Here is an 11671-nt window from a genome sequence, read left to right as displayed (position 1 = left end):
GAGTGTGTGTTCAAATTTAATATATACACATCATTATCTCAGGTCATGTACATACATTAAATGAAATATTTCCATACCATTTGTTTGTAAATAATGCAGCAAAATTCCTCAACAATGCAGCAAAAAACCTCATCATGGGCTTAAAATACTGTAATAATAATAATTATAATATGCCATAATCTAAACTGCTTTCATTGCAGCTTTAAATTAAAGCCTCAATCTCTTCAATCCATCACTTAACTCTAATTTCAATTACATAGACTAAGACTGGGGTTGATCCTGGGGTAGAGTATTTAGAAAAATGTTTAATGTAAAAGTTGAATGTTGTCAGATGAAGAAATAAAGAAATAGAAATACTGGATAAACCCTCCAAACATTTTTGGGCCAATAGCAGTATTGAAACCTAAAGAAAAAAAACAAGCTGAAAGTCGAAAAGCACTTCCGGAAACTAGGAAGTGCTTTGCAAGTGAGGTAAAAGAAAAAAGGCATTAAACCCATTTTAATTCAGTTCATTATGCATTATTGTTGTGTACCAGTAAATAATAAGCACGAAACAGCTCGTTTCTCTGATTGCTATTTAAAGAACTCTGCCGTTGAAGCATTTCTCATAACAAGTGCTCCTTGTTAATGTTGTTTTGTTCCAAATAATATAGTACATCCTTTCTTATAATGATTTCCCAACATATAGTCTGTGATCATGACATTTGGTTTGGAACTGACAATGAAATCTGACCTTAATGAACTTTGCTACATAAACAAACTCTGAACAGAGTCTCTAACCAAAGCTGGTGATCATGTACATCTGTAGCCTACTTACCAAAACATGACGTATGACATTTTCATTATTTAAAAAAAAGTGTCTTTTTTGGTTCTTGGAATAAAGCAAGACCGTTTCAGTATCTGATGACTTATTGGACTGATTGTATGGTTGTGTTTTTTTAATAGGTTGTGGGCTTCCAACATTTCTTTTTAATTACACGTGGCAGTAGTCTTGGTCTGAAAGTCAGAAAATAAATGACAGACACCCCCAACATGGACACACCAACAGCTAAAAATAGCAAAATATACCAGAAAATAGATTCATCTGTGCTTCTGCCCCCACAAATGACAAAGTCAAAAAGAGCAGCTTTTACTCTCTGGTCATGTACATCTACACACGTAACCTCTAAATGATCAGCAACATGGAGGATTTTGGACTTCTCAAACGTCCTGTACCACTCTAACTGGCAGCAGTTGAAATAATTTCCACTGATATAAACAATCTGCGCTTGTTTAGCTAGCACAGTAGCGTGTTCTGGTTTAATAGTGGACAACATGTTGTCCCTCAAGTCCAGGAGCTTCAAGTTCAGTGTCGTTAAAGATTTAGGCAGCTCCATTATTGAGTTTTTGGAAATGTTTAAAATTTTTAACTGTTGAAATGGAGAAAAGTTAAAGTCCTGCAAACCTGTGTTGCTCAGGCCTAGGTGCTGGAGTGTCCCACTGAGACCTGACAAAGAGTCTTGGCCAATGTGCAGGCCTGGGTTGTTGGACAGGTCAAGGTATGTTAGTGGCGTGCCATCGAATGCTAATGGCGGAATACTGATTAAATTGCATCCAGCAATGTGGAGCTGTTTTAATGAGGAAAGACTTGTCCAAAGAGCACAGGCTGAAGAGTCTGAGCTATGTAGCTCCTTAGGGTGACATAAACCCACTGGGTTATAACTGAGGTCCACAATGCTGAGACTGGGGAAAGTAGTGAATGCTCTAGGGGGAAGCTTCAGGATGTTATTTAAGCTCAGGTTCAAATGTGTAAGGTTATTTTGTTCACTGACTGAGCTGGAGTGTGTACGCAGTTCCACAAGTCTGTTGTTGCTCACATCCAGCTCGTACACAGTTCCAGGAAGCTCTTCTCCTGTTAGATTCAGGGATTCTAAGCAGTTGCTCCTCATCCTCAGCCAGTAGAGATGAGGCATTTTCTGAAGAAACCCCTGAGGGAAGTATCTCACCTGGTTAACACTGAGATCCAGCAATTCCACAGAAGATACATCTCCATGAAGGTCATCTCTCCAAAGTTCTGCTGTGACATTGCTAGCATTTACACCCAGATTATAGAACTCAACACTATTGGTCCAGTTCGAAGAGTTATTCTGTGAGAGATCACTATAAAAGCTAATATGATTATTAGATAATAACAGAGTCTTAACACGGTTGTAGGTTGGAAGGAATGGAAAATACAGGAGCCGGTTATCAGACAAGTCCAGCGTCTCCAGCTCAAAGGTTTCTGTAAGGTTCTGATTACTTATGAACCATTCAATGAGATTGTGACTGGCATTCAGTACCACCAACTGGGTCATCTCGAATTTCACGAGACATGGCAGAGAATTGAATGCCAAGTTGAGCCGTCTGAGCTTTTTCAAGTGATCAAATGCGCCATCAATCTCAAACAAAACATTCCTTTCTAGATTCAGTTCTTTGAGCTGATGAAGATCTCGGAAGGTGTACTCATCCAATCTCAGCAGATTATTCCTGGACAAATCTAGGAACTTGAGAAATGTGAGGTTCTGTAAGAGCTCAGAAACCATGTCCTCTGTGAGCCCATTGCTAGAAAGATCCAGAAATTGTAACCTGGACAGAGAAGCAAGTGACTGCGCAAACTGCTGGTGCTTGTTGTGAAGTTCATTGCTGGCAAAATTGAGGCTCTCGATCAGAGGTGAATTGGAGAACACTTGGTCATCGACTGCATTTAGAAGGCAGTTTGCACAGCTCAACATGCGAAGGAAGGGATACTTGGACAGGCTATCATTCTGTAATTTTAAAATACTGTTCTGATTTAAAAAAAGCTCTTCTATTTGCTGTGGCAAGTTGCTGGGAACGGAAGAGAGTTGGAGGTTGTTACATATAGCCATCCTTTGTGTCTGGTGAGTGAGAGAGAGAGAGAGAGAGAGAGAGAGAGAGAGAGATTAGATTTATCATTCACAAATTACTAAAAAGGCTTTTTAATTACATACAGATTATACAAGGCTATCTGCAGGTCTCACTTTTCATGTATACAAAGTACATGTTAAAATACACCTCTATAATCCAGCTAATGTCTGTGGTTAACATGTTTCTTTACATGATACTTACGAGTGTGCAGGGAGGGTGAGGATGGCAAAGCGCTGGCAGTACAGCCACCAAGCCAAAATAGAGAAGGACCTTGATGCCTGGCATCTTCTCATGCTCGCTAAGGTGACGGTAAAAGGGTCTATTAGATTATACATGCATGCAAAGATAAAACAGAAGTGCATACGTATTAGTAAACCCTGAAGACTGCATTATCATCAATCGCAGCTTTAAAGTGTGACTTGTTATAATGTATTGCCCTTGTTTCATAGTGTAGGTGACATTACTAAGTTATTGCGTATGCTTTATAGACAAATAATCATGGTATTGAATAGTGTATCTGTGGTAACGTATAAAGCACTGGGTCCATGAAGCATAGACCAGAACCCGGAACCCAGCATTATCAAAGTTTTCATATTTAATATTAAGATTGCATAATTATTAGCCAGTTTGATGTCACTTGAACTGAATAGGTTTAATACAAACCTCAAAAACAATGCAAACTTCAGTAGTGCGATTGCTCCAATAACTACTTTATCATAGAGCACATTTAAATAATAAGCCTATATACATAAAAATATATAATAAATAAAAAGTATTGATGGTGTCTGTGTAATTTATTCTAGAGTTAAAGGGTATCCTGGATGCACAGACTCTTGAGAACCCTCGTTCTACATAAAGAATATTTATTTATTTTTTTTACATGACTAACGTAGTGATTACGGAATAAAGCCAGCAGGATGTTTCGGATTTAGTCAGATTCGTCACGTAGAACGTTAACAGTTACACAAAAAAGACATCAGTGGATCAACACTACATTTTTTGGGAGCAATTTGGACAAAAAGAGTACTAAGAAAACAACCTTGTAGCTAACTCAACATCTATAAGGCAATGTTTAGTTGGAGCTGAAGTGACTGGACAAGAGAGCGCACAGAGTAGAGCTGCTTCTTACCGCGGCGGGTTGGTTGGTGAGCTTCTGCCTCACTGTACACCATCACTACATCAGGAGTTGATGGAGAAAACTGAGCCGCTTCTTCACCTCGGACTATCTGCTAGTGCTCTGCTAGTGTGCAGAGAGGTCTATATGTATTTGCGGAAGCAAGAGAACAACGGAAGCCAAAGTCACATGTAGAGATGTCAAGATCGCGCATTTAGATTCACAGTGCATGCACACAGCTACATCTCCATTTACACCATGCAACAGCAGTTCTGCTTCACTTAAGTTTTCTCTACGCTGTTGAGCATGGAACAGAAATCTGCAAAGACGTTAATAATAAGGGTTGAAAAAGTGGGTTTGTGTAAAAGCTTTTTGCTTTCTGTCCTGGATTGGGGTCTCCATTTCTGCAAACAAAAACACCACAGTTTTGTACCAGAGTTCACTTTCAAATGCAAAAACACAAACATTTCAATAATGCACTCCTTCAGATGTGATTGTCAGATTTTATTTTTTTTTATTTTTAAATTTTAGCCTTGTTTAACAGACCACATGAATCTTTGAAAGGAAACACACCCATGTCAGCCACTACTGGTTTCACTTGTCAGATACTACTGAAGAGGAAACCGCTGAGAGCTCACACCCTTCCTGTCAAAAGCAAAAAACCATCACTTTCTGCTACAAGGTAAAAACTGTTTTCTGCCGCATTCATGCACCAGTAGTCACACTTCAGCATATGTGTGAAAATGCTCAGAATCGACCTCCTCAGCAAGCAGAAACACGTTTTATATGAGAACACATAAAATAAGAACAATAAACATACATGTAGTCCACATATTCTACTTAACCTCCTGGCCATATGGAGCAATGCTTCAACATATCATTTAACACAGGAGGCCTTAAAGATATACTAGTGCAGCTCAAAAAATTAGAATACCATGAAAAAGTTCCTTTTTTTCATAATTTAATTCAAAAAGGTAAACTTTCATATATTCTATATTCATTACATGTAAAGTGAAATATTTAAAGCCTTTTTTGTTTTAATTTGGATGATTATGGCTTATAGAAAATCAGAAATCCAGGATCTCAAATTGTTAGAATATTCCCTAAGATCAATCAAAAAAAGGATTTACAATACAGAAATGTCCAACTTCTGAAAAGTATATTCATTTATACACTCAATACTTGGTTGGGGCTCCTTTACCATTAATTACTGTATCAGTGCAGTGTGGCATGGAGGTGGATCAATCTGTGGCACTGCTGAGGTGTTATTGAAGCCCAGGTTGCTTTGATAGTGGCCTTCAGCGTATCTGTATTTTTGGGTCGGGTGTTTCTCATCTTCCTCTTGACAATACCCCATAGATTCTCTATGGGGTTCAGGTCAGGCAAGTTGGCTGGCCAATCAAACACAGTAATATCATGGTCAGCAAACCATTTGGTAGTAGTTTTGGCACTGTGGGTAGGTGCTAAGTCCTGCTGGAAAAGGAAATCAGCATCTCCAAAAAGCTCGTCAGCAGATGGAAGCGTGAAGTGCTCTAAAATCTCCTGGTAGATGGCTGTGTTGACTCTGGACTTGATAAAATACAGTGGACCAACACCAGCAGATGACATGGCACCCCAAATCATCACAGACTGTGGAAACTTCACACTGGGCTTCAAACACCTTGGATTCTGTGCCTCTCCACTCTTCCTCCAGACTCTAGAACCGTGATTTCCAAATTAAATGCAAAATGTACTTTCATCTGAAAAGAGGACTTTGGACCACTGAGCAACAGTCCATTTCTTTCTCTCCTTAGCCCAGATAAGACACTTCTGACATTGTCTCTGGCTCAGGAGTAGCTTGATATTAGGAATGCGAAAGTTGTATCCCCTTTCTTGAAGATGTCTGTTCGTGATGGGTCTTGATACACTGACACCAGCCTCAGTCCACTCCTTGTGAAACTCTCCCAAGTTCTTGAATCAACTTTTCTTGACAATCCTCTCAAGACTGCGGCCATCCCTGTTGCTTGTGCACCTTTTCCAGCCACCCTTTTCAGCAATGACCTTTTGTGGCTTACCCTCCTTGTGGAGGGCATCAGTGATCATCTTCTGGACAACAGTCAAGTCAGCAGTCTTCTCCATGATTGTGGTTGTGTGTACTGAACTAGACCGAGAGATACACTCAGTACGTTTACATGCACGTCCAAATCGAGCTGCTGTCGGTAATCGAGCAAAGGGTCCCAGCAGGGGTGCCAGAGAAATCCAATCCTACATGCACAAGTGAAATCCGGCTATTGTGCAAGGTGCATTGTGCACCCGAGCCACACGTGGCGCTACATGCCCCATCGTGTTGGTACACTTCCGGTTGTCGTCATGAAGAAGAGCTATAGTGTTGCCAGATACTGCTGACGTATTCCAGCCCAAAACATGTTCAAATCCGCTAAAATGCACTTAAAACCCCCAATCTGGCAACACTGGCAGTTCCGTGTTCAAGCTGTTAGGCTTGCTCTAACAGACTGTATGGCTACAAACTGTCCGGCGTAGACCACTGTTTTGTAAGACAACTTATTTTGCACAATAATATTTTTCTAAAGTCCATTTTTTCCTTACAAAAAAATATTTTTTTTGCTTATAATTTAACTTATGTCTTAATAAACACAAAAAGTTCAATTGTTTTGCTTTTATTGACATTCTTCATAGAGGTCTGCGCGGGTCGGATTTTTCAGTCCCGTTCCCGCACGCACCCGCATTGTGCAGTCCCACTCCCGCCCGCGCCCGCAAATAATTATGATTTTCAGTCCCGCTCCCGCCTGCCATATTTTGTCCCGCTCCCGCCCGCAAATCCCGCATGATGCAGACGTTCGCGTTATTTCTCAGGAAAGTTCTTGACACAGCGTGATGGTGCCCCACCCCCTACTTTGAGTGGATTTGAGCATAAATATCTACAGCTCACGTTTATTATTGTTTACCTTGTTTCTGAATTCAGCATGTAGTATTTCCAATAATAATAATTAGTACTGTCAAACAATTAAAATATTTAATTGCAAATTTTTATCACGAGAGACCATTGTAATTCTCTGATCAGCATAAAAAAGTGAATGGGCTTACTTTGTACCAATGGTATTTTCTTTTTTTTTTTTAATTACAAAGCAGAGCTAGTAAAAGAAGTGAATTGATTTGCTTGTTGCGTTAGTCTACAACTTTAATCAGAGAGACATGTTACACAGTGACGGTAGGCTTGACTCAATGCTATCCCAGAAATCCTTCCTGTAATATGCAAATTTGGCCGCCTCTGATTGGACAGCCACATTTGCATATTACAGGAAGGATTTCTGGGATAGCATTGAGTCAAGCCTACCGCCACTGTGTAACATGTCTCTCTGATTAAAGTTGTAGACTAACGCAACAAGTAAATCAATTCACTCATGGTTCTTTTGCTAGCTGGGTGTAAACTGCGAGTCATTAGAGTGATCAATGGCAAGTTTAAGATGCTATTTCTCTGGCAATCTGACTTTCTCTGCAAATTTAGGCATCTTAAAGTGTTTTTATTAATGCCAAATAAAATATCCAGCACAAATTATATATAATAGACACAAATTAATAACTTAATTTTATTTCAAGCACGTTTTTAGTTAGCGGGACTGCAGCTTATCACCGCTCCCACCCGCGCCGCATATGTGCACTCCCGCTCCCGCGCGCATATGTGCACTTCCTGTCCCGCCCGCAATGAGCTTTCAAAATTTGTCCCGCGCCGCACTGCTTTGCGGCGGGTCCCGCGGGAGTGCAGGGCTCTAATTCTTCAGATGTTGGACATATATATATATATATATATATATATATATATATATATATATATACACACACACACACAAATACAATGACTTGTTTATGTACACAATTCACAGCTATGCAACAGCTGTACAGATGTATTTGGTGATACAGTAAGTGAGCTAAATTTTAACAGTGCAAACAATGCCACAAAAAGAAAAGATTCATGCCGTTGTCATGATTCGTTGTCATGCCGACCGAGGCTGTTGTGTTTCCCTTGTGGTCTCGTCACTCGTCACTTCCGGAAGGGGCAGTGCTGAAGTAAGTAGCTCGAATACGTAGCTCAATAGGGTATACATGCACTAAGTAGCTCGGCAGAAATCGCATAATCTAGGTCGTGTAGCTCGATTCCGAGAAATCAAGTTCGGTTCAATTTCAGCCGAATTACGGTGTATACATGGCATTTTGAACTTCGATTTCAGTCGAGCAACGGCAGAAATACGATTCTCTCTATGCGCATGTAAACGCACTGACTGTGTTCATACTGTTTTACTCAAACTCGAAATGAAATATTCTAATATTTTGAGATGGTTTTTTTTAATGTTTTTGTACTGTATGCCATACTGATTAAAATTAAAATAGAAAAATGCTTGAAACATTTTAGTTTATGTGTAATGAGTCTATAATATATAACATTTTCACTTTCTCAAATAACTGATGGAAAGTATTGAACTTTTTCACAATATTCTAATTTTTTGAGATGCACTAGTAGACAAGCTAAACATGATAGATTTTTATTGCTCTACAAATTTGAAATCATTCACAAATCAACCATCATAGTACTTGGAGCAAACGGTCTTGATTCAATTCATGGTTTTAAGCCTGAGCCATTGGAAGGTGTTTATTAAACGTTCTTTAACAGTAGCAACGATAATAGTTCTGGCTGCAAGGCAAACCACAGGTTTCTATTAATGCACTTTTTTTTTTAATTTTTAAAAAATATGTTACTCTTTCTTGTACAACGTGAACATAACATGAGGTAATGGCTAAAATGACCAAAACTACTTTGGAAGAAAGTAAACAGTACTTTAAAGAAGCAGTTTCTGAAATACTCAAACCAGGAACCAACGTTTAATACAAACATTACCTGAAGCTTTTGACCTTGTATCAAAAGTATGATTTTATGTATTGCACTGATAGTATACGATTGGCTAACTGGATAATTACATGAATGAGCAGTGGTACAGGTGTTCCTATTAGAGTGCATATATTGTAGATATGCAGTGCCCTCCATGATTATTGTCCCCTTTGTAAAGTTTTGTAAAAAGGGCTAGAAAAAAAAAAATTCACCCTGTGGTGAAGTCGCTTCATCTTACATTGAAAAAATAAGAAAAATCCAACGTTTCATTGAAATAAATTAATTCAGAGAAAAACAAATCCCTCATCAAGAAAATTATCAAAACACATGACACTATTATTGGCACCCCTGCAGGCTCCCAGCAGGATCATTGCCCTGCTGGAAGTGTTTATTGCCAAAAAGCTCCATTTTTCTAACAGCCCCAGTTGGTATCCACTTATTATTATTACATCCCGGATTCCAAAAAAGTTGGGACAAAGTACAAATTGTAAATAAAAATGGAATGCAATAATTTACAAATTTCAAAAACTGATATTGTATTCACAATAGAACATAGACAACATATCAAATGTCAAAAGTGAGACATTTTTAAATTTCATGCCAAATATTGGCTTATTTGAAATTTCATGACAGCAACACGTCTGGGGCGGCACGGTGGTGTAGTAGTTAGTACTGTCGCCTCACAGCAAGAAGGTCCAGGTTCGAGCCCCGTGGCCGGCGAGGGCCTTTCTGTACGGAGTTTGCATGTTCTCCCCGTGTCCGCGTGGGTTTCCTCCGGGTGCTCCGGTTTCCCCCACAGTCCAAAGACATGCACGTTAGGTTAACTGGTGACTCTAAATTGACCGTAGGTGTGAATGGTGGTGTGTGTCTATGTGTCAGCCCTGTGATGACCTGGCGACTTGTCCAGGGTGTACCCCGCCTTTCGCCCGTAGTCAGCTGGGATAGGCTCCAGCTTGCCTGCGACCCTGTAGAACAGGATAAAGTGGCTAGAGATAATGAGATGAGCAACACATCTCAAAAAAGTTGGGACAGGGGCAATAAGAGGCTGGAAAAGTTAAAGGTACAAAAAAGGAAACAGCTGGAGGACCAAATTGCAACTCATTAGGTCAATTGGCAATAGGTCATTAACATGACTGGGTATAAAAAGAGCATCTTGGAATGGCAGCAGCTCTCAGAAGTAAAGATGGGAAGAGGATCACCAATGCCCCTAATTCTGCGCTGACAAATAGTGGAGCAATATCAGAAAGGAGTTCGACAGTGTAAAATTGCAAAGAGTTTGAACATATCATCATCTACAGTGCATAATATCATCAAAAGATTCAGAGAATCTGGAAGAATCTCTGTGCGTAAGGGTCAAGGCCGGAAAACCGTACTGGGTGCCCGTGATCTTCGGGCCCTTAGACAGCACTGCATCACATACAGGCATGCTTCTGTATTGGAAATCACAAAATGGGCTCAGGAATATTTCCAGAGAACATTATCTGTGAACACAATTCACTGTGCCATCCGCCGTTGCCAGCTAAAACTCTATAGTTCAAAGAAGAAGCCATATCTAAACATGATCCAGAAGCGCAGACGTCTTCTCTGGGCCGAGGCTCATTTAAAATGGACTGTGGCAAAGTGGAAAACTGTTCTGTGGTCAGACGAATCAAAATTTGAAGTTCTTTATGGAAATCAGGGACACCGTGTCATTCGGACTAAAGAGGAGAAGGACGACCAAAGTTATCAGCGCTCAGTTCAGAAGCCTGCATCTCTGATGGTATGGGGTTGCATTAGTGCGTGTGGCATGGGCAGCTTACACATCTGGAAAGACACCATCAATGCTGAAAGGTATATCTAGGTTCTAGAGCAACATATGCTCCCATCCAGACGACGTTTCTTTCAGGGAAGACCTTGCAATTTCCAACATGACAATGCCAAACCGCATACTGCATCGATTACAGCATCATGGCTGCGTAGAAGGAGGGTCCGGGTACTGAACTGGCCAGCCTGCAGTCCAGATCTTTCACCCATAGAAAACATTTGGTGCATCATAAAACAGAAGATATGACAAAAAAGACCTAAGACAGTTGAGCAACTAGAATCCTACATTAGACAAGAATGGGTTAACATTCCTATCCCTAAACTTGAGCAATTTGTCTCCTCAGTCCCCAGACATTTACAGACTGTTGTAAAGAGAAAAGGGGATGTCTCACAGTGGTGAACATGGCCTTGTCCCAACTTTTTTGAGATGTGTTGTTGTCATGAAATTTAAAATCACCTAATTTTTCTCTTTAAATGATACATTTCCTCAGTTTAAACATTTGATATGTCATCTATGTTCTATTCTGAACAAAATATGGAATTTTGAAACTTCCACATCATTGCATTCTGTTTTTATTTACAATTTGTATTTTGTCCCAACTTTTTTGGAATCGGGGTTGTATTATTATTCTAACAGTAGAAAGATAAAATATATGTATAGTGTGTTATACATATAACATGATAAATTTTATATATAATCTTTTTTCATTCTACATGCCTTTAAGGGGGGCGGCACGGTGGTGTAGTGGTTAGCGCTGTCGCCTCACAGCAAGAAGGTCCTGGGTTCGAGCCCCGGGGCCGGCGAGGGCCTTTCTGTGTGGAGTTTGCATGTTCTCCCCGTGTCCGCGTGGGTTTCCTCCGGGTGCTCCGGTTTCCCCCACAGTCCAAAGACATGCAGGTTAGGTTAACGGGTGACTCTAAAATTGACCGTAGGTGTGAATGTGAGTGTGAATGGTTGTCTGTGTCTA

General features: G+C 40.1%; 1 protein-coding gene across 2 annotated transcripts; it reads right to left on the bottom strand.

Annotated features, from left to right (window-relative positions):
- Positions 1-4141, bottom strand: nrros (negative regulator of reactive oxygen species). 2 transcript variants are annotated; one of them, XM_060920445.1, is made up of 3 exons: positions 4034-4141; positions 3106-3223; positions 1-2894 (listed from the first exon to the last, which is right to left on the bottom strand). In XM_060920445.1, the coding sequence occupies exons 2-3, from the start codon at positions 3187-3189 to the stop codon at positions 939-941; spliced, it is 2040 nt and encodes a 679-aa protein (XP_060776428.1). In that variant the 5' UTR covers positions 3190-3223; positions 4034-4141; the 3' UTR covers positions 1-938. The 2 variants fall into 2 exon arrangements, with proteins under 2 accessions (XP_060776428.1, XP_060776427.1); XM_060920444.1 differs by having other exon boundaries at positions 3106-3202.
- Positions 4142-11671: the final 7530 nt, after the last annotated feature.

The sequence above is a fragment of the Neoarius graeffei genome, chromosome 5 (genome assembly GCF_027579695.1).
Source record: "Neoarius graeffei isolate fNeoGra1 chromosome 5, fNeoGra1.pri, whole genome shotgun sequence".
NCBI lineage: Eukaryota > Metazoa > Chordata > Actinopteri > Siluriformes > Ariidae > Neoarius > Neoarius graeffei.
The sequence above is the reverse complement of the archived record's forward strand: the minus strand, read 5'-3'. Positions and strand labels throughout refer to the sequence as shown.

Bases quoted from the DNA above. Each gene is read 5' to 3' on its own strand.
- nrros (XM_060920445.1), bottom strand. From the start codon at position 3,189: ATGCCAGGCATCAAGGTCCTTCTCTATTTTGGCTTGGTGGCTGTACTG. The intron at 2,895-3,105 runs GTAAGTATCATG...CTCACTCACCAG, and splicing joins CTCACCCTCCCTGCACACTC to ACACAAAGGATGGCTATATG.